Raw genomic sequence first — 23,667 nt, forward strand, 5'->3', positions numbered from 1 at the left:
TTATGTGAAAAGTTGCTTTTTAATACAGTTTTTCAAAATCTTTAGTTATTTTTGTTTAAATTGGGTGTGAAGGTTGATATGATTTGAATGTGGGTCAGACACACTGTTCTGTCTCTTTAGATTGAAACTGAACATTAAAGCCTTAACTTGAAAAAAAACTTTGCTTACAGTAAAGATACAACTGTATAACACAATGGAATAATCTTCTGTGAAGTTCTTACTTGTGTCACTATTGTAAAATTGTAGATGGTGTATTTAAAGTACAGGTTACAGGAGCAAAGTGAATTTGATTATGTAAGTGCAGTCAGGGAAACAAGTGTCTCTGAGACTCAGTTCATGTTTCTGTTTCCAAATACAGATCCTGGAAGACCTAGATGAGCAGATGTATATCATCACTTTAGAGGAAGAAGCAATTCAGAGGAAGCTCAATGGTATGTATGCTATACCTGTAATGGTACTGCTTCACATACAGCATTTAGAGTAGAGTGGTTCTGGTCAGGAGTATTGGTCTCACTGTGCAGTCTCTTCTCTCAAAACAGAAAATTTCAACATCTTAGCCTGTAACAAATGTTACAGGTTTACATTTCCTCACTGGGTTTTCCAAGATTAACTCTTGTGTTATGTGTGTTTTCCTTTGGGGGTTTTTTTTTTTTTTTAAATTGTTTGTCAGCTCTCTGATATGGGAATGTTCTGACCCTGAGCACAATTGAGTAGTTGTCTAGACCCTCCACCCTTACTGCAAAATAGCTTGGATTGGTAAATTACTCTATTTTACAAAAAATGTTTTTAGACTTACTGTGTTTAGTCTTACAATTTTGCATTTCTTGATGAGGTGTTTCTGTTATGAATTATTTAAAAAGCAACATGAAGCTTTGGCTTAGAATAGAAAGGAGTGTTGCAACATGGCAGGCACCAATTATGGAAAACGTATTGGTTCTATAAACCTGGAAATCATGTTGTACAAATCTTCTGACTTGCTTTTAACTGCATGGATAAACCATCCGTTCATAACTTATACAATTACTGCAGTTTTGAAAACCAAGGAATTTTCATGTAAGACAGCACAACAGTGTATGTGTCATGATGACTTATTTTAGCCTTAATTGTTTTCAATTTCCTGCCTTTTCTCTCCTGCTTTTCAGTCTTCTGTTATATATCTGAATCTTTACTTCTCTGAGGTCTCAGTCTCCTTTTGAAGTTGTTTGGTCAGGGGAAGTGCCGTTGATTGCAGAGGTGGTGGTCATCTTTATTCCAGTGCTTAAAATCTGTGGAGGAGTAGTGACTTCTTTGTGCTAAAATCAGCCATCACTTCAGTTTAAAAGTAACATTCACCTTTCCAGGTGTTTATAGTGACACATGTATGTGTGTGCATTCACACACAGGCACACAAAAAGGTGCATGCAGTGAGTGTCTTTGAAGCTGTGTTGGGGTAATGATAATAATTCTGTGTGTTTGATGTTAGCTGGGAACTGTAAAATATTAGTTACTGAATATTTTATGTTGTCATGGTTATTCTGCTTGTGTACAACACAGAGCAATAACCCAATAGTTATTCAGGAATCTATTGAAAGTAGTGCAGAGAGGGGGAATGTGATTTTTTAGGTGATGCTTGGCTGCTATTTTTCTTACAGAAGTCTCTCAACAGTTGCTTATATTGCAGTTTCATTACACTTGTGGAGTGGACCTAGGCTGTTTGTAGGTGTCTAGTAACTGGATGTGGATTTGGGGTGTGTGCTGGGAGCTCCCCTAACACCAGCTAAGAGACTGGATTTGCTTTCAGCACACGGCTTGGTATTCAGGGAAAAATGGAACTGCAGCCCACCCATGTTCCATGGAGAACTCACCAGCCTGCTCTTGAGCGGTGAAAGACACGGGGCTTAAATGTGCTGAGACAGGAGAGGAACTAAATTCCCTCTGTTTCCAATGCTGAGGGAATGGCATTGTATTTTAAAATGTGTATATAAATGCGCATGGTGCTCATTACATCAATAAATGTCATGCTGTGATCTTAGAGGCCATAATCTGTGTTTTAGTACACAAATTGTGTCTCTGTTGCTGTATCACAGCAGATATATTCACATACACACTTCCTCTGCCATTGCTCTTGCAACTCTTCCACAGTGTTGGTGGTGGAAATCCATGGTGCTTAAGTAACCCTGCTGGGCTGGTTTGCAGTAAAGTGCTCTGAAATATATACTTTATTTATATGTATAACTAAAGAATTGAATTTTTATTAAAATGAAGAAGACCAGAGCAGAGGCTTAAGTGATACTTGATGATTGTAAAGCTTTTCATATTTGAAAATAAATCTATCTGTGAAACTGTAGATCTTCTTTGTGGGATCTAATTTTCTTCCTCCTCAGGTATTTGCAGTGTCTAACTGAAAATTGGAGGAGAAGGGAGGGGAAAGTTTGATTGTGTTATCTACCCTAGTATTTTTATCTATTGAAGAGATACTGGGCTTTGGGAAAATGTTTGTTTCCAGTGTATTATATTTCAGTACCCACATCACTCCTACAGTCGAAGAATAAAGCTGGGACTTTTTTATATTAAAAGAAAAAAGTTGCCTTCAGCTATTAGTTTTCCTGAATCCAAAGAGACGGGTGGGGTAGGATCAAAAATACTTACTTGATCAAAGTTATTGGCTCTGAAGGTATCCTTACCTATGTAAGAAAGATGAAAGGTGTTGTTTTTATTGCACACTAGTAACAGTGTAATTTTGAACTAATTGGTGGTGAACTGCCAATCACCTTGGGGGAATGCAAATAGATACTCTTACAATTTCCTTTGAGGTACTGAAATCTTATGTCGGGGCTGGAAGAAAAACAGAATAATACCGTTAAATTGACCTTAAATGAGCTGCTTTGTGGCTTTCTTGGAGAATCCCTTCTAACTTTTCATTGCTAGTCCAAACAAGTCTCGTCTACCAATTTGATTTATTGGCTAGACAGCGCTGACATTGAACTTTGTGCGTGTTTGAAATAAAGCTAATGTTAGAAAGCTTTTAAGAATTTAGCTGCATCCTTTTCAAATACTCTTTTGAGTGATCTGAAACTTTGCCTCTCTCGTAAAATATCCTTTTGTATAGCAACCTGTTTGCAGCTATTTTTAAGGAGGAACTACAACAGCACTTAGATATGATTCAGAAATTCTACTGATCTGTGTCTTAGGGACCTACTGTGATGACGCTGATTTGTTGGATAGACTCCCATGAAATCAGTCTTTTGAGCTCTGGATTTTTATATTGAGGGAAGAAAAAAGAATATATATATATTGAACGGAGCTTTTCCTCAGAGACTCCTAAATCAGTTACAGAGAAGAAGAAAACGTCAGACGCTGACTTGAGTTTTCCTTCTTGTTCAATTGCTTTCGTGAAAGTTCTTTTCCCACTGAGCTCTATAGCTCTCCTTTTCCCCACCTAACAGTAATTAGTCGTTCCATAAAACAGATGATTTAGACTCTTTTTGGGGGAATGCATCATCACAAAAGCGAATTTTTATAGTGATAATTAGCTTGGGCTTTTTAAAGGATTTTTTTCTGAAAACTTGTGTATTATGATTAATTTTTTAGAAAACACCAAGAAATGAAACTGACATGTATATTTCAGGCACTTCTAGTGATAAGATGTTGTAATGGAACAGTGTCTGTAGGTCTTATTGGACAGAAATATTTATATATTTGAAGCCCTGTAAATATTACCCCATACTCCTTATGTCACTGTCAAGATAAATGTTTACACATAGCACAGAAGTTATGTGTTTTATGCAGAAACGTGTGGAAGAGACATTCAGTTAATTTGATTAAATATTTAAAATTTTAAACAGTTGGATGTTTCATTGGTGATTTGACTGCATTGAACAAATCAGTATTTAATAATCTGCAATAAAAAGAATCACCTTTTTTCTTGTATTGAAGTTGTTAGGTGGATGAGGAGACAACAGAAAATAAGGAAATAATGAGTCTGGACTACAAAGTAGTGTTGCTCTGCCAGCAGCCTAAGTGCTGTTTTGATTTTGTAGGCAAGTGATCAAGATATGAGATAAAAGCCTGGACAAGAATATTAATCTCATATAAGTTTATTAGAGACTGTTTAAAAAAAGTATGTGGTAGAGAATGGCCAGCAGGTGAAGGGTGTGAATGTAAATCAGCAAAACAACTACAGAAAGGACTTTGGGTTTAAGACCTTGAACTGTCACTGCCATGGTGTGTTATTGCAGAGTGAAATTGGCCTGGAATAGACAGGGAGAAAATGAGCCCTTAACTTATTCTCAGATAAGATTGCCCCACTTTCATCCCTTTTATTTCTGAACGAAGGTGAGTGGAGAGTGTTTCTAACTTATCCCAGGCAGAGTATTTCCATGTTGTGATTGCAGAGAGTGAAAGCTAAAGCAGAAATATTGGGATGGGAACTGAAGCAACAGATCTCTAGTCAGCATTGCAGAGCTGTGTCAGTGCCTGAACACTGTGCAGGGTTTGTAAAGGAACTGGCATCAAGGTGGGAAACCCTAGTGTGCTTGCACTGGGAAAGAGGAGTGGTTGGAAGAGAATGAAAGGTTGAAGAGAAAAAGGGTGGAGAGAGAAAATGGGCTGGGTTTCCTCATGGATGCGTAGAGATAGGAAGAAAAGTTGATGAGCAACTTTTAGTAGGAACTTACTAGGAAGAAAAGAATTAATATTTTGGTTGTCAGGGCTAAGCTGATGTACAGGAGAAAGTGTGAGGAGTTGCACAACAGTGATGTGTATGTTGTAAACTGGGAAGAGGAAGAGGTTGGTCTCGTGTGGTTGTGGGAGTATCTGATTGTGGCACAGAGGGTTGGAACAGGAAAACTGGTATGAGCAGAAGATCCATCAGCAAGCAGGTCAGCAGTATGGAAACTGAGCTTACTGAGGAAACGGAGGAAGGAGCAGAAGCTGAATCTGGAGCTTTGGCCACTTTAAAGGCAAAGGTCCACTTTTGCTAAATAACAGCACTCCTGAAGAGCATCCAGGGATTCTTTATATCTTGGTACAAGAGTCATGTAGGGATTTAAGAATGAGCCATTTGAGACATCCGGTCTGTCACACTGTGACTGGTCATTGGACTTGTGTGAAAGTTCAGCATCGGCAGACCAGGCTGGGATCACAGGAGATGGTGCTGAAACCTCTGTGCTGTGCTCTTCTGGGTAGACTCTGCTATTTCTGAAAAGTACTTGAAGAGTCTCAAAAAAGCACCTGCAGTTTAAAGTCACAAGTGCTAATGTGATGCTTTCTAAATCCAAACTGTCACTGTGTGCCTTGCAGTCACCTCCAAAAGAAAATCATGTCCTTTGTTTTAAAAGGTGTATCTTCCACAGTGGAATACCAGACTGTAGAGTTGGAACGTGAACTTGAAAAAGTGAAAAGCAAGAAAACAAATCTAGGTAATGAACCTTCTAGTGTTTCATGTAGATTATAGTTTACTAAATGACTTTAAGGTGCTGTGTTTAGTTTGGAGCAGTTGCTTGATTGATTCCAGTTTGTTCTTAACCAAACTCGTGCATTTGCAAATACATCACATGAAATTGTTGCACCCCTCCCACAAAAAGATTTAGTAAGGAGTCTGATTTGGATCTTATTTTTAACATCATTTTAGAGAAATTGTAACACTTCTTTGCATGGTGCTTTTAATGTATAATATGGTTATGAATATTTGGGCTAATTTAGGACATTCCTTTTTGTGTTTGAATTGCTTCTGTAAAATTCAAGCAGTGCTTTCTTTTCTTACACATGCTAAATGATGTGCAGTGAAGTTAGTTCTGTCTTTCCTACCTTACAAGAGGAAAATACTATTTAAATATATGAAATTCTGTTCTGTCTCTTTAAGTCATGCTAAAATATCCATGTAAACAGTGTATGTGTAAATTCAGCAGATTTTAAACTTCGTGGAACTGCTGTGTGCTTGGGGAAGAAAAACGTTACGAGGAACCATGCCTCTAAGAAAAATCTGCTTGTCGCTGTCTCCCCAGCATTCCTCTAGAGAGGCTTCATATTTTTGCCATTGCTTTGTACAGCTGTACAGGGTGGATGTTCTTAGGAACTGGTTGATGTTTGTTCCAGATCAGGATACTGTTGTGACTTATAGGGAGCTTATAGATAGCTGAATGATTCTTACTTGTTTTATTCGAAGGTGATCTATGGTATTAGGATTATGTTTTTTCTCTTCTGAACAGAACGGAGGAAAAAAGCTTCTGCTTGGGAAAGGAATTTAGTTTATCCTGCTGTCATGATATTGCTCCTGATTCAGACAGTAAGAATTTTCTTTTTTTTCCCCCAGCAAAAAGCATGAAGAGTTCTTTGGTTATTTGAGGGAATAGTTTTAAATTTTTTGAGTAATGAGTGTTTAAGCAATGATCTTTATATTCTTTTCTTGGCCATTTTAAAAAAACCTTGACGTTATGGAGTCTGGTGAGGATAAATGTGTAGATTTTTAAAATGTGGAATATTTTTCAATAACAAGACTGTTTCTGCTTTCTTATAGTCCTTTTCAGTTCTTTTAGTCGTTTTCAACATTCTTTACCTGTTGGTTGACGAGACTGCAATGCCAAAGGGATCAGGGGTAAAGTAATCTTCTCTTACAATTTTTATAATTTTAGTAAAGCTTTGGAGGCCTTGCAGAAGTGCAAGTGAGAGCTTTTGCCTTAATAATATGGAAACTAATGAGCATTGACCTTGACTTTGTTTCTAGGTTTCATTCCTGTGCCCACACAAACATCTATTGTATGTCATGTTGTAGTGAGTTCTTACTAAAGTGTAGATACAATGGTGCAGTAAAACAGATCAGTAATCTGGAGTTTGCAGTTCTGTCTTTGCAATGCATTTCACTGCAGTTTGAAGGCTGCTGGTGCCATTGCATGGAGTGGGGGAGCTTGGCGGGTGGGACATCAGAGTACCCTATAACACTGAATTGAGAAAAGGCTGTATTTCATGTAGGATGTTGCATGTTTTGTTCTTGGTAGAAGTTAACATGATGAACTGTTGCATGTATCTCATTTAATTATTCAAAATACCTTTTTCCTTGTAGGGACCTGGAATAGGAAATGCCTCCTTATCCACCTTTGGCTTTGTGGGAGCAGCACTTGAAATAATTTTGATTTTGTATCCTTTCTGTAAGAATTCTGTCTTTTAACAAGTATTCTGTCTAGTTTTCTGGGACACTGGTAATACACAAGACACTAGCCTGGAAAGAAGAAAGATAGGTCAGTCCTTCTCAAACACTTGAAGTGTTTTTGTTTCTTTTTTCTTTAGTTCTTAAGACTTCTAGGAGACTGCTGAGAACTTGAGTGAAACTTTCATTCCTTGGAGGTTCCTTTTTTCCTTGATTCTCACAGCTATCTTATGGTATCTTCTGTCGTCGGCTTCTACAGTCTTCGTTTTTTTGAGAATTTCACTCCCAGGAAGGATGACACAACTATGACAAAGGTAAGGTACAGTCTGGGATGGGGATGGCCCCCTCCTGTCTTTCTTGCCACCCAAGACAAACTGACTCTCTTAGTAATTGCCCTGAATGGCTCATTTGCAGTGATCAGTATTTGTTTGTAAGCTTCGTAAACACAAACTGGAAGGTTGTCAAAATGCTGAATGAGTGGGAAAAAGGATGTGCTGTGTTTAGTTTGGATGGCATCCATTCACTTGTAAAAAGCCAGGAATGTCAGAGCTTGTTAACTGGCTATAGAAAAGCAAGTGAAAGAACTTCCTTCAAAGGGAACTTATTGCTAATGAGTAACTTTGATTGTGTTAACTGTACTTCAGGGAGCTTGTTTGAGATCTGAACAACGTGGTTGCTAGAAGTAATACAGACAAAGTAATTCAAATTTGAATAATGAAACTAAGACTGAGGACGGCTTTTCAGCAACGTCTTGCAATCTGAAGCTAATTTGACTTTCTGTATTTCAGCACTGGCTTTAGAATTACCAGTGCTGTTACCTAATTTGGAGGAATATGCCTAGGTTTTTGGCAAAATATTCCCACAGCTGACATGGGGAAGTGATCAGTAACCGAGGAACAGATGTTGAATTTAATTGTCTTTTCAGTATGTTTCATTGTTTCTATATATATATTATTTTTAAGTAATGGATTAAGATACTTTACAGCAAGTTGTTGGAAGTGAGAAATTGGGTATGCACACAGAACAGTTAGAGTAGGGAGCTGGAATGTTCTTAGTATTTCCTATTGATTGTTTACAGTACACCAGGAATAGTGTGGAAATAAACAGTAAATGTACAAATGTCTACCTAGTTTCAAGTTTTCTTTTTTTTTTCTTTTGGCTTCTGATAGAAGTAGACCTGAAGAAAATGATCCCTTGTGAAAGAAATTTTCAATTACTCTTTTTAAAGGCTTTACAAGAACAAGAGTAAAATCTAACAGCTGTGAATTTTTTTTGTATTATTTAAAGTAGACAACAGGCATTGAATTGAAAGGAAGCTCTTTGTTGTAATTTTTTAAATAGTGCTAATCCTGCAAGCAGTTGCATCCAAGGCTTAAGCTGATACATCAGTCATCCATTCTAAGCCCATGGAATTGTTCTTTTATAAAACATTCACAGGAAGTAAGTAAACAGTTGATGCTTTGCAACATGGTTGTTTTGAATAGTTTTGAATCTGAGCATACATAACACTTTGATTAAAAGCACATGAATACATATTTGATTTTTTTTTCTTGGATCATCTTCATCTTGTTTAACACCATGTGGAGAGGAGTGACAAAGTCAGCAAGACTAACAATATGTTACTGTAAATTGCTTTAGGTTCAATTTGAAGAATGTGCCTTTTAAGAATTCTTCTTTTTCATCTTGACCACTGTTTTTCTTTGTGTTCCCTTCAGCAATCTCATTTATCATTTAAATGCTGTGTGTCATTTTCCAACAGATAATTGGAAACTGTGTCTCAATCTTGGTGCTGAGCTCTGCTTTGCCAGTGATGTCAAGGACACTGGGTAAGTGAAATGCAAGTAGCATCACAATAAAGGTTGTTTAATTGAATTAAAAAAAGAAAAAAGAAGAGCCTGTAGCTGTATTTCCCATAGTATGCATGTAATTTGCTATCACTTTCAGTGGAAAGAGCATGTATCTGTGACCTTCATTTCTACACGAACATGAACTGTTGAATATCCATCTATGTACATGAACTGCAGAACATACTTTTTGAGCATTTTTAAGAGAATATATTATTTTAAAAAGGTCAGATTTTGAACATCTTAAAACAGGAGATTGTGAGATGAAAAGATAGGAAAACTGATTGTCCAGAGAAGTATGAAATAGTTTCATGTTGACTGTGAAATTAGTGCTTAGTTTCTGTCAAAAAATACATTTGGGGTTTGGTGTCTGAAATATGAGGTAAACTGAGTGCAAATGGCTTTTTAAAAACAGTTAATGACTCTTCATTTTTTAAGCTTTTACTCAGCAGTAATACCAGGCTACTTTCACTTTCCCTACAATAATATGCTTGTATTTTTTGTTAACTTCATTTTTCAAATTTAACAGTTTGGAGTCTACTGTAGCAGAACTAAAAACCTGATTGCTAAGGATTGTCAGTAGCATTTGAAATAGTTTAGCTGTTTTAACCAGTTGGAAAGACGTGTTGTATCTTCACTTTAATTAGATAATCTTCAGCTTGAATTCTTGTAGTTAAATTGCAAGGCTGTTACATGTTTTAAGTAGTACAGAATCCTTGTAGCTAATGTGAATTTCATTGGGAACATTAAATAGAACAAAACAAAAATCTTCACCTCGGGCTGTACAAGTCTTAAGTACAAGCTTAGAAGTTTGAGCTCAGACCCACAGACCAGCAGTGTGTGCTCAATAGTTCTGTAGCTGGTTTTCCTTTCAGGGAGAATACTCTTGAATCAAGAGTAGTTCATAGTTTTCCAGTAAATTATACTGTATGTTTTTATACTGTGTATATCTACAGATGAGGCATTTTAATAAATTATAAATAATTTCTATAGCAAATGAAAAATCTTCTGTAATGCATTTTGGAGTGTTGAATCTTATAACAGGCATTCTAGAACTTTAAAAAAAATCTGTAGTAAAACTCTGCAAAAATGCAAGAGAGTCATTCAAGTACTTAAAGCGGTGCAGTTTTAAAATATGACCAGTATGATAAAGGTCTAAGAAGTGAAATGGTGCTAGCATGTGGAGCCAGATGTTGCACAGAGAAATCACTGTTTTAGAATAGAATTGTAACATAAGTTTGTGTCCACTAAATTACTGCATTCAAGACTTGTTTAAAAGAAAATAAAATTAATTGTTAATGATCCATGAGATTACCAGTTGATAATGACCAGATTCTGTGGCAGTCAGTGTACACGCTGGGTCCATTGTTGTCTCATAGGAAACAGATTAATGGTAAAACTCACTTAAAAACCAGACTAACAAGTGAAATTCCTGAATAGTTTGCCATAGAGATAAATAAAAGAAGAAAAAAGATGGAACAATTAACACACTGCTAACAAATGCACAGTCACAGCTGTCCAAACAGGATTAATAGAGTGTGTTAGAGTACAGTGAGTCATGTGGTGCTTTGCAGAAATATCAATGTGTGTTGCACTACATGCCACTACCCTGTGGCACTGAATAGATGAAAAGAAATAAATATGTTAAGCAGATTCATAGTCTTTTCACTTTATTAAGAAAGCGAGATTCTAGACTATACAGAAAAGACTAGACTTTATCCTTATGGGAAAGGTGAAAAAGCAAAAGTTATCTAATACATGTGCTGACCTTTTTCAGCTTTTCAAAATGGAAATAGTTTCTTACATGTTTCATAGCATTCTAATTGGATATGTAGGGGGTGGATATGTCTAATCTGTCATTCTTCTAGAATTCCAGGAAAGTTTTAATCTAAAATAAGTTAACTCATATTTTCCCAGAAGTTTTCAGCCTTATAGTAGCCCTTTAGAAATGTTTCCCACCAGCACCATATTGCTAATCACAGAGAAACAAATTGAGAGCAAGGCATTTAATAGTCAAGAATACAAAATCAAAGAATTCCAGAGAAAATTTAACATACTAGTATGTGGAAGTTTTCCTAGAATTCTACACTTGAGTATTACATGCAAGTAAATGGGGATTTTAAGTTTATTTGTGTGTACTGGCCAAAACCTACTATTTGTTTTTAACCTGGAGAATTCTTTAATAGTTTGTTTGGTAAAATTCCATCAGCTTTTTTGTGTGTGTATTTGTGCCACTAGATACGCAAGTTTTTATTCAATTACTGAAGAGTTTATTAAAAATCTTGGGTTTTTTCTCTGTGGCTGAGTAGATACTGCTTCTGTAAGTCATCAAAACCTTTTTAACCTTTTTCTGCCATGTGTTTACAGACTGTTACTGTGTCACTTTTCTGATGAGCAGTGACTTTTTCTGTTTGTAAGAAGAAATTGGGTGTAATTTATGGACAATAATTTTCCCACCTACTCTGAGAGAAGTGTCAGGGTTCACTTCTGTTTGTCCTTGTAACACTGCTCCATGGCTCACTGTTCTTCTGGACAAAGAATGTTATTCCTTTTCCGGAGAATTCCAGTGCTCTGCCTGTTTTGTTCCTTTTTCCTTTAAAGTTTTGGAAACCTGTACATTCAAACCTGACTTAACTTCCTTAATTTTCATGTGGCTCCAGAGTCTGACTAAAACACTGCTGCTCTGGAAATGTTAAGGACACTGTTTTCCTTCAAGTGGGAAAGCCGCTCTGTGTTTATTGTGCTTCATCTCTTTACCAGTTAATTCAGACAGCCAGTTTCTTCTTTCTGTGCTATGACCTTCCGTGCTTTTTTAGTATTTCTCCCTGCCTCTTTTGCTGTTTTGATCAATGATTGTTTTGTTTAATCCTTTGAAACTTCTTTTCATTTCAGTGTTTTTTCCTTGGATACCAAATTCAATTCCTATGTTTTAATTTAAGTGACTGATGCTGCATAAAAGAAGTGTGTGTATCTTTTAATGTTGTGATAGCTGGTTTACAGGTGTTAGGTATCCAGGTACAGTGAGATTCCTAAGTGTCAGGTCTTCCTTGGGCGAAGTGTAACTGACCCTTAATTCTGTCTCTTCATTTATTATCACTTTTGAAGTCTGTTTTTAAGTGTCCCAAAACACTTTCAAGATAAGATGATAGAAAATCAGGAGCTTCCAGGAGTTTCAGAGACAGGGCTACTTTGTGATTGCCTTGTTTGCTGCTGCCGTTTCAGTTCTGGGACAGGGTCAGCTTCCTGCTTTTGCACTGTTGTGAGGGCACACTTCCTTCTGACACCATCTGTGCCAAAGGTTTTTTGGGAATACAATGGCTTTTGAATCAGAGCCAATGGTCGTGTGGCTGTCATCTCAATGTTCTGCCATGTGTTCAGTGCGGTACTCATGACACCTGGCAAAGGAATAACCTGTGGTTCTTCCTCTTCTGCCTTTTGCAATGGGCCCTACACCTTGGAGATGTTTCCATGTTTCAGAAAAATGTTGTTCACTTAGTTAGTGATTGTTCAGCGCAAAGACCAAGTGTCAGGGCTGGAGGTGCCCTGTGAAGATGACCTGTCAGCACTGTCTTTCAGCCTCTTTTCCTTCTGTGCAAATGCTCTATGGCTGTAGTGGTGGGCGTATATCCAGAAGAAAAACTGCAATTGGAAAGATGTCTTTAAACTTTGGTTTCAAAGCTCTGGAAGAACACTTAAAGGTTTAGTGTTTACCATAAGATGTTGTGACTCTCATAGGCTGTTTTCTACCTGTATTTTTTTAGAAAAAGCTCAAGGTGCATTTCATTATTTTCTAGAATCATGAAGGATTTTATAGAAACTGAGGTTTCAGGCAGTTTTCATACTAAAGCTGACATTTTCCCAGTTACATTTACTGAAATTATAAAGAGTTCTTACCTAGAATATACAATTCATTTCAACTCCCATTATTCAAGCATTTTACTATGAAATTAAAAAAAACATTTTGATAAAGGTGTCTTACAGTTGTATAGTGACCAACAAACATTATCTTGTTTGTTTAACCATGTGTCTTCTGGTGTGCTGTCTGTAAGAATTTTGCATCCAAATGTAAATGTAATAGAAGGAAATTTTGCATTTCCTAAAGAAAATGTTATGAATGTTTTGATCTAAATCTTGCATGCAATTTAACAGGAATCACCAGATTCGATCTCCTTGGAGACTTTGGAAGGTTCAACTGGCTGGGGAACTTCTATATTGTGTTATCTTACAACTTGCTCTTTGCTATCATGACGACATTGTGTCTGGTCAGAAAGTTCACTTCTGCTGTGCGAGAAGAGCTCCTGAAGGCATTAGGTAACACAGCCCTGAAAATTCACTGTGCTTGACCATTCCCTTTCTCCACCTTTGACACCTTGATATGCTACTGGTAGAGTTCTGTCACAGCTCTCAGAACACTGTTTTTGGGGTGGGAATTTCTCTAAGTTAAGGTGTAAGGGTGAATAATGTTCTGTTGTTTTTTGATGAGTCCAGAGCTAAGGTACAATGTTGATTTTAATGATATGCCTGTGGTACTTATTCATCTCCAGTTAGATTTTCAGTCTTTGGAGAGCACAGAAACATTCTCATTGCTGTGAGCAATTAGTCCTAATCAAAACTTCAGCTCGTTTATGGGTTGGCTTTTTTCTTTCTTGTTTAAAGCAACTTATTAATTCCCTAAAAATAGTTAGCAGAGATCTAAATGGCTTTGTTGTCGTACTTTTTTATCGAATATCTATTCAGAAAATCTTTGTACAGAATGTACAGAACCTTAGCAAGTGGCTGAGTAAAACCTGTACCTGATATAATCAAAAATTTGATCAAATTTTTCATTGATATTTCCTGACCATAGAAGAAAGCATTGAAACATATTTGATACTAAGAGGATAATTTTTTTAAATTGTTGTTGCCTTATATTATCTTTAGTAATTAACAAAGCTCCTCTCTCTTTAGATCCCTAAAGTAGTATTCGCTTAAGTTGAGAGGATTAATGGTGAAACTTTAGTGCTTATTTGTAACTGAGGATTCAGTTTGCATCATCTAGAAGTTACTCTTGTTAGTTTTCACTACTTTTAGAGTTGTGGTGCTGAAACAAAATCCAAGCACTTCCCAGAGTGCCGGTGGAAGATTAGTTTAAAATGCTGTAGAATAATTAGAATTGAAGTGTTTAATAAAAAATTACAGATGTTGAAGGCAGATTAGCAAGCATAAAAATGCAGGCATAGTAGGGTAATGGTAACTGGATTTGACACAAGTAGGGAGTCACAAACCCTGAAATGTGCAGATTCCTGACACAAACTGGGTTTGTTTTCAGTGCCGAACAACACAGTGTCTGTTAAAAACTGTCCCATAGAATTCAAAGAATGATGACAAAATTGGCCTATGACCAAAAAATTCACGTATTAGGACTACAAATAAGACAATATTAAGGAGATTTTGGTTTTTTGGTAGTGCGGTCAGTTTTGGAATTGCAGTTCTAACAACTCAAGAAATTTAACTTTGTGCATCATGGTGCTTCCGTGAAACATTCAGTGTAGTCTACACAGAATGTATAAGAAACTCTTTCCTTGTTTGATCCTTAATTTTAGCGACTTGATAGGAGACTTCAGAGACAAACTGTAGCAAACAAGGAAGGACTGACATCATGCCTCTTTTGAATAAAATATGGCTAAATTTGCCATTTTTCCTCATCTCTCCCCTCCAAAAAAAGAGTAATAACTGCTTGCCTGGGGCAGGATGTGAGACTTGAATTAGCACTCACAATAGAGAATTGTGCGATAAGAACAAATGGCTGGAAACAGAGAAAAATCAGTGATAGTGTAGTCCTAAAAATGTGGTTAGATATATAAATAGTTTAGATAAATGATCTGGTCATCACCGGTGACATTAAGATCAGCAGTGTATGATTTACCAAAAGATGTTATAGTTTAAAGGAAATATTTTAGGTAATTATTTAGGTCTTTGTAGGTGACAGGGTAAATTATTGCAAGACTTTCTTGGTTCTTCACATCACATGAGTCTGTGATTTAAGCAGTGGAAAGTTAGGATTCTCTGTCTTCCATGCTTGTCCACTGTAATGGATTTTCTCACTTAAACAACACTAGGGAGTGTCCCAAAAGAAATTCTTACAGGAGGTAGAACACCAGTTCTGGTCTTCAGCAAATGTGAAGTCCGCAGTCATGAAGTAGAATTTGGATTGTCTCTGTTCTTTTGAATACCTGTGTGCATGAAACAAGGGGGAGTCTTAGTTTTTCCTTATTCTGTAATGTTTTGCAGGATTAGATAAACTACATCTGTCAAACAATCCAAGAGACTCGGAGACAAAGCCTTCTGCAAATGGCCATCAGAAAACACTGTGATAACAATCACCTGCAATCAACAGAGCTGAAAGCGTCAACCTCATGGCATTCCTGTCATCTCATCAGCATTTTTATATTGTTTTTGGTTGTTAGTTTGGTTTGAGCCTTGTCTCATTTTGATGCTGTGTGCTTCTGAGGAAGTTGGGTCTCTCAGATTCTTCTCTTTCCAGTGAACTTTTGGTCTGCTTGTTTATTTCTCAGTAAGTTAATGCAGGAGGTGCCTTGAAGACTGGAAGCTGAAGAGAAAAATGCATTCCTTTTTATTTGTTGATAGTCTCACATCTTTATTTTTAAACTTTCTACCATTTGAATGCACAGTATCTCCTGTGTTATACAAACACAGCTATAAAGAATAACTTTGGAACTTGATTAAAAAAAAAAAAGAAAGAAGAAAACATACACTTGAAGGCCAATATAACCCTTACTGGAAATGTAAAGTACCTGGAGTAGGTATCCGTGACAGGAGATAAACAGTTCTACTGATAGTGAGTTGAAAAGGACAGGAGAGATCACAGTTCCTTTGGTACTGGATGCAGTTGGCTGTGTCATGGAGCTTTCTTGGAAGGCCAGTGCTTTCAGCTCTCTGTCCTTAGCTCTGAATGCCAGCTTGCTTTACTGGTGGTCAAGTGATGTCTTACAGAAGTCCACGATGAAGATTAACTTCAAGGTTAAATCTGAGCCTAGTATGCTTTGTAAAAAGCTGTGTCACAGCTCTCACAGTTCTGTGAGCTGTTGTGCCGTGGAGGTCCCTTCCCCTAGCCAGTACCCCCTGTGAAATTCTTGATGAACTACTGTGTGTAAGCAGTACCTGGAATCAATGCAAGGAGCATAGGCCTAGGAGGCTGCAGTTGCAGTTTTCTACAATCTTTAATTTGAAGTAAATTTCTTTGAATTTATACTTCAGTTACCAGGCTTTCTGTTCAGCGGCATAATCCAGTTATCTGTCACTATCCTGTTTTTTAATGTACACATGAACATGTATATAGGCCTATATGTGTAGATATCGTAAATTAAATTCTGAGGTTATAGAGGTGACAGTAGGTGGTTTGGTATGTGAAACTTGTGTGTTCAGTCTTGGTAGTTTGAATTTCTGCAGTGTTACAGTTTAACTGCTCAGAGGCCTTAGATTCAAGATGGCATCAGTGGGTGATAATGTCCTTTCTTGTAGCATTTCCTTGCAGCCTTAGGAATTAAGCAGTTTATAGTACAGAAAAACACCAAGTTAAGTATTCAAAATCTGGTTGCACTTTTGTCCTGCTTGGCCACAAGTAATCTTCAAACAGACTGGAATGGGGATGCCTTCAGTGAGTGTCCATCATGTAGGGAGCCAGAAAATTTTCCTGTTTGTTTCCTGTTTCTGTAAAACAAGTCTGCCTATCTGTAGTTTTAGGTCTCATATTGGTGACGACTTGGTTTCCAGTGTGGTTCCAAAATACGGTAAACCTTGTGTCAGAAACTCTTTGGCTGTTCTCCTTAGATGACTGCTCTGGGCTGTAGACCTTATTGCTGCGTGTGTGAATGTCTGCTTTTTTTTTTTTCCCCTGAAGTGCTTCAAAAATCAAGCTCCAGTACACATGAGGATTTATCTTTTTTGCAGCTGCCTTTTCTGACTTGAACTGGGGCATAATGTAAATATTTCTGTAGTAAATATGATGCTAGAAAATTACTTTTTTTTTGGTGTGTGTGATTAGTATAAATTCAAGGTTTATTGAACTTGACTGTTGATGTGTTGTATCAAGTCTTGGAAGAAAAAGTAAAATTACTTGATTTCACTAAGATTTACAAGTATTTTTTCTCTTTAATGGTGACACTTTAGTGAGAAACCTTTATCTGAGTCAAAAGTTCTGCAACCAATAACAGAGAGCTATAATTATAAGTTGTTCTAAAATGAGTTTATATTTAAAATATTGGGAGGTATATTATTAGGGGCAACAGTCAGGTATTCTCAGAGCTTGTAGCCTTATGTATTGGCATCATAGTTAAAAACTGAAATATGTCCACTTTTTCATGCAAGTCATTGTATGACCAAAATTGTCCTCATATCTTAATGGGGCTGCTGAATTGTGGTGTGTGAGGCCAGTTAGCTTTATAGAAATATTTCTCTTAGAATGCTAAGACAGTTAATACACTCTGAAGAAATTAATATTAGGAGTAAACCTAGAAGTATCAACCAGCATAGGTCTTGCTCTTCGTGCCTTTGGAGAGATGTTTATTGTGGCATCAGTGACCCAAGAACACAGAAAAAAGGTGGATTATAATGTATGTGTGGCTTCTGCAAGTGAGTTGGGCAATTACTTCAACTGAGCACAGGCTGTTCCTGCCAAGAAGCACCCAAGCTTCAGGCAAGACTTTGAAACACTTTTTCAAAACAAATGTTTGAGCCTCGACTGTCCCCACCCCTTCTGCTGGATTCTGCAGGCAGATGTGTTGGTTAAGGCTGTGTTAGGGAAGACTTTACACTGGACTCTGGGATGGTTGAGGTTACTGTGTGGTTTCCTAGATGGGTGAGAAATTGAGAACTACCCTGTGCAACTACTGACAGTGTTTTGTTTTAAAATCAACTGCTGATATTGTGACACTGTCTACATTAAAATATGCCTTTGGCCTTGAAAATGACGTGCTTATGCAAAGCTTTGTCACTGCATGCAAGATACAGGTCACTGTATACTTTTCACAGAAGCATATGGTCACTTAAGTACAAGCAACTGGTAATTCATTAATGGATATTGACAATACATTCCTAGTATTTTGACTCATGTAGAGTCAGGTGGTCTATACCTTCAAGGTATATACAGCTGATCTTAGTAACATTAACATCTGCCTCACTTCTTACGAGGCAAAAAGCACATCAATGCTTTCATCTTCAACTAGATACCACACAAGACCAAAAAATAGATGTAAACTGAGTGTTTTAAGTTAGCTGTTTTTTGGCTTTTTTTCTGTGTTGGTAGCACAATATTAAATGCAATTGCAGAATTGTAAAAATGTGGGGTTTCTAAGCATAAAGCACACATGCTTATCACTTTAAGCTAAAAAATAATAGTATTGGTTACTGTACAAGTAACTGTTTTGCATTCGTAGGGAACTTTGTTTACTATCTGTAATGTGCTGTTTATCTTTGTCCCTGTTCTTCCGATACCTTTGACCCTGTTGGCTGTTTTAGTGTCATAGAAATTAAAAGATTTGATAAATTGTTTTCCTTGTCTGGTTCCCAAGTACCACCTGGAGCACCAGTGGAGGGAGAGCTGGGCTGCCTGTGCAGGCAGGAGCTCCTGCAGCAGGTGCTTGGCAGGAGGGACATGGGAGCAGATCCTGGGGCCACGTCCTCCCGTGTGTCACCAGGAGTGGCACATCCTCCCGTGTCACCAGGAGTGATGGGTGCCAAGGGGCTGCAGCCCCTGTCCATCCCACCATGTCTCTGCCACTTAACCGTGAGTCTGTGCAGCAGCTGATGCTACTTGAGGTGCTCACATGTGCCCAGTGCTGTGTAGTGAGGACATGGTGGCCCTTTTCTTAAAGAATTTGCAGTCTAAATTAGAAAGGAATAAGGTAGAAATAGAAAGCGGTTGGCCTCTTCCTCCATATGTCTTTTCTTGAGTTCTTGAGGTATGCTCTAGGTTATTTCCCATCTCTTCTTCCTCTTCCAGAAGTGGGGTGGTAGTGTATCTACAGCAGGTGAGCCTTACCCCTAGTGGACTGGGGTCTAAATTTTTGAAATAACAAATACAGGAAAAGAGCTAAATCCTGTTTAACATATTCTCTCATCTTTAAAATAGCATTTTTTAAAATCGAGATGAAATAATCTAAACAGAGACAGGACATTAAGGCCACATAAATAACCTCTTCAAAAAGAAATGTGCTTAGTTTTGTTTAAAAAAAGTGTTGATGTGAACTGTGAAGCTTTAATTGCTTTAATGAAATAAGATTCCCTACCTCCTAGTATTAGGATTTTTGTTGTTATTTTAGTACTGAGTTGAGACAATATTGCCTACACTGACTTCCCTCCCCGACCCACGAACGCTGAATTTGCTACTGGTAAGCTGCCAGGTTATTTCAATCACATTGTCAGGATTTGAACTTTACAAAAATGCTACTTTTGAATTTATCCCATTCAGCAAGAGCAAGCTAAGGCCACAGCCACCAGCCACATGGTGATACAACTTCTGCCCCATTTTCTAGCTTGCCCCCTTGAGATAGACAAAACATGAAATAGCAGAAGAATCCACATAGATTTGATTTATGCACTGTAAGAAAACATACCAGAAGGCAACTTAAATGGAAGGCTTTTGAAGTATTTTACAATTGAAGCACCTAAAACTCTTTCAAAGAAAGAAGATATGTGGATCATTAGTATACAAATGTCAATTGTTGTTCTCTAAATAAGCCAGTAATTCACTGACACTGAAAAAAAATTCACTTCTTAAAATCTCTTTTGTGATTCACAGTGAAACAGTATGTTGGACTTTTATAGAAGCCTGTGAACTTTTGAAGGTATCTCTGTCTTGGCAACAGAAACCTGAGGATGCTTGTTAGTTTTGTGTTAATTATCATATTTTATCAGTAACTTTTTAGTTTCATTTATTGCTCATAATTTTTTAATATGCATAGCATTAAATGTTTTAACAGATATAGAAGGTGACTCCAAACAATCAAAGAGAGAGTGTGAGACATATCCTGTAAATGCTGATATTCATGACATACTGAATTCCAAGCTATTTAGAAATTGTATCTGTATGGAGGCCTTACATCAACATAGAAATTAGGAAATCCTAATTCTTAAAGGCTTTTAGGTATCTGAATGTTGACATGTACCTACCTGAGCACTTTGGAATGCTGCTTCTAGATGTTTGTTGATCACCAACACCAAGCGTTGCTGTTGCTTTTCTCCCTACCCCCATTACATTAAGTTTTATAGTCAGCATCACTGGATGAAGCTCCTTTCCTGAACAGGGCTTTATTTTGCATTCTTCATCTATACCCTGCTTCCATAGATACCAGCTATTGAAGTATTGGGCACTTGCTTTAATTTTAATGTATTTCTTTTCCCATGTAGTTAGAACTGTTCTTCCACTACAAAAATGTTCACTTTTATTAATTTTTTTTTACCACTAGACTCCATTTAAGCAATCCTGTCACTAGAGGGTCCTCTAACAAATTGCCAGGAGCTCAAGTCAGTTTGACTCATGAGTGAGGGGGTTTAGTCATTGCATATATTTGTGCTTTTAGCTTTCAGTGGTATGAGGGTACAGCCCCCCTTCTCAGTGAGGGGAATGAGCTGGTTGGGCCACTGGGAGCCCCTGGGGTGACTGTCACTGCAGGGTGGCTCCTGTTGTGGACCTGCTCTGCGGCTCATCTGCTGTGGGATGTACAGAGAGACCTCAGCTCTCACTGCCTTGCTCAGTGGGAGGTGGACACACTTTGTGTCAGCTCTCATGTTTTCATCAGGGTCAGGCTTTGCAAGGTGGTGAGGGTGAGGCTCTTCACCTGTTCTCTGGATTTTTGTATTTCACGTGTATGAGCATATTTTGGGCCTTCTCTCCCCGTGTGAGTTGATCACCCAGAGTAGTGGCATGATGGTGATACCTGTGCAGTGGATTCAAATGGGTGTGTTTAAATGCTTAAAAAAATAAGCTAGTGCATGTTTTCCCTTTTCCCCATAACCATGAGTTTTTTTCCAGTCTGGACCAAAATTCTTAGGAGTCACAAAATCTCTGTGAGTAGTTTCTCCTCCTTGGCTTTATATAACAAAAAAAATTTAGTCACTTTTACTTTCTTAAAGTTAGGTTCCGAAGTATTTTTGTCTTATTTGGTGTGATTTCTGTTGCTTTAAAGAGGATAGAAAAAGAAGATACTTTAGTGTAATGGTATTTGAAGTCTTGATGTGTTTGTGTGTATGAAACACATGTACACAACAAAAGGGTGCATTTCCTTTCCTGTGGGGTTTGGGACCCAACCCTACATTTCCTAAATAGAAATCATTTGCTGCTCTTGTCTCCACTAAATTTTGTCTTTAAAATTCCCAGTGAGGAGACTGAGGATGTTCTCAGGGTGCTGCTGGAACCCTGATTCCTGTCATGTGAAATTGGCTTCATGTGTGCTTGGGTGGCATGACCATAAAAACACAATTCTGAGCTGGCTTTTCCATGGCTGTTGGTGCTGCTGGCTGGGCTGTGATGACGGCAGCAGGTACCTGCACTGTGCACATTCAGGTTTGTCACTGCAGTGTTAGTGGTTAATATCACAGTTTACAAAAAAACGCACAATCTCTAAACTGTGTGAGGCTGGGAGGTGCTGAATGGAGCTGGTGGTCCCCTCTTGGTCTGATTTGTGCTTTAGGTTTTGTAAACTCCACAGTCTTGAGCAGCTGACTTTTCTTTCACATGGATGTGTCTGACCAAGGTAGAACACAGCTGAAAAATTGTGCTTCGAGTGTTACTTTAATCACAACAGTTTTCGGTGTAGATGCCTTGTCCCCACAAAACCCTTCTGGTTCATTTGAGGTCATCCAGAATTATTATTTATAATGTTCTCTCTTGTGGGTATTTTGTTGTGTTACAAAAAAAAAAAAAAAAAGAAAATATTTGCTGCCTTAGCTAGGCTGATTTTTTTTGTTGTTTTGTTTTGTGGAAAGCAGTGGTAATTTTTTTTTCCTTTGTTTGAAATGTTACACTGAATGTTTTGTAGGAATTTTTTTTTTACTGTGTTTTCAATAAAGGTAAAGTGTGATTTATAGCAGAGTTTTGTGCCTTTTTTGTTATAAGCAATGAAAAAATAAGAATCTTTGTCCTTCTAAATTATCCTGCCAGTAATTGGTATGAATAGCTGTGTTCCTCTCTCATCTTCCTCCTCCCAATTTAACCTGCTTTTGAGATTCTCAAATGGTCGCATTTCCAAAATAGCTGAGATAGAGAATGTGATGGAGATTCCTCTACATTAGAGGCACCACAGCCCTGTGTTTTAAGACAGGTGTGCAATTAATTTGAACCCTCTGCTTTAGGCCAGTGGGGATTGTCTATAACAAAGTATGCTCATTATGTAATTTGTAAGTAATTTTCAAGCGCTTAATAGTTTGGCTGAAGGGCAATTTTTACATCTTGAACCCCTGACCACCATGCTTCCTAAACTATCTGTAACTTAAACAGCTTCAGACTTTAAATTCCATTTCACAGGAGAGTTTAGGCTGTTTTTAAAGTTCAAGAATCATGTGGCTGGAAGGGACCTGGAGATGTTTGATCCATCCAGCTGCACAGGATCAAACATAGCTGTGTTTTTTCTGGTATTTAACCAGCCTGGCAGGGGCTATCTGTGATGGGATTGCTGTGCTGTCTCTAGGCAGTATATTCCAGTTTTTAATTGTCCAAGATTTTATAAATGTCAAATGTGAAGGGCCTTTGCCATGCTTTAAGCTTTAATTTTGTTCTCAAACATCCATAGTAAAACAAGCCTTTCTGCTTGCACCGGCTATTTCCACACCTGAAAGGTTACATTTCCTTTTATTTTCTCTATGAGAAGTGACCCCAGATTCCCTCAACGGTTTTATGGAGGTCTCTTATCATCCTTTTTGCTGTCTGTGGGGATGCTTATGTATTTTTAGAAATACAGAGCTCAAGTGGACATGGAAACCTCCAAGCTTGAGCTCTGGCACTACATCATGTCTTCAGCTCTTTCTTTGTATTAGTTGGGGGTTGGTTGGTTGGGTTGGTTTTTGGACAGACAGTAGGAGAAGAGGCATCTCAGGTGGTGTCCACGGTATAGATTTTTGTGCCTTTTTACTGCCTTGAGTATGTTTCTATATTACATATGGGCCTGGGAAATCTCGTCCTCATGTCTGAAGATGCTCCCACAGGGGCTCAACAAAATAAATACCTAAAAGGATTGCTTTTCTTGAATTTAATCATCTTGAATGCAATCCCAGCTCGCTGTGGCCACTTGCTCCTAATGTACCCCTATATCTGAAAGCTCTTCAGAGACTCACACAAGTCTTAGACTTGTCTGTGTGTCTCTGCCCGTAAAAGTGTGCAGCAGTTTTAAGGGACATTTTGACATCTGTATCAAGACCAGGTAATGTGAACCTTTCTCTCCATGCATTTTCTGTGAGAGAAAACGTGCTAGGAAAAGAAGGAGCCATATTTTCAGGGAGTGTGGGTTGGGAAGTGGGAGGCGAGGTGGCAGAAGGGTTGAGCTCAAGGTCAGAGAGCTTCATGGCACCTGAACACTTTCCTATAGTTTCATTTCACTTTTTTTTTTTTTTTTAAGTAGCTTTTCTCTACCAGCACATCTCCTCCCTTCCAACAGCAAAAGTGACCCTTCATAGCATATATCAGAGTATTTAAAATGAACTTTTCTA

The 23,667-nt window shown here is 37.7% G+C and overlaps 1 protein-coding gene across 3 annotated transcripts in view; it reads left to right on the forward strand.

Annotated features, from left to right (window-relative positions):
* LMBR1 (limb development membrane protein 1) overlaps nt 1–22,057 on the forward strand; it is a 67,278-nt gene extending 45,221 nt beyond the window's left edge. For all 3 annotated transcript variants that reach the window (XM_066200813.1, XM_066200822.1, XM_066200831.1), the window contains 9 exons: nt 359–431; nt 5,319–5,399; nt 6,189–6,265; nt 6,497–6,574; nt 7,040–7,113; nt 7,347–7,437; nt 8,883–8,949; nt 13,117–13,278; nt 15,238–22,057. In XM_066200813.1, coding sequence (XP_066056910.1) covers nt 359–431; nt 5,319–5,399; nt 6,189–6,265; nt 6,497–6,574; nt 7,040–7,113; nt 7,347–7,437; nt 8,883–8,949; nt 13,117–13,278; nt 15,238–15,320 — 786 coding nt within the window. In that variant the 3' untranslated portion in view covers nt 15,321–22,057. The remainder of the gene's footprint in view (nt 1–358; nt 432–5,318; nt 5,400–6,188; nt 6,266–6,496; nt 6,575–7,039; nt 7,114–7,346; nt 7,438–8,882; nt 8,950–13,116; nt 13,279–15,237) is intronic.
* Nucleotides 22,058–23,667: the final 1,610 nt, after the last annotated feature.

The sequence above is a fragment of the Chamaea fasciata genome, unplaced genomic scaffold (genome assembly GCF_029207755.1).
Source record: "Chamaea fasciata isolate MVZ Bird 193981 ecotype frontalis unplaced genomic scaffold, bChaFas1.0.hap1 SCAF_1, whole genome shotgun sequence".
NCBI classification, from domain to species: domain Eukaryota; kingdom Metazoa; phylum Chordata; class Aves; order Passeriformes; family Sylviidae; genus Chamaea; species Chamaea fasciata.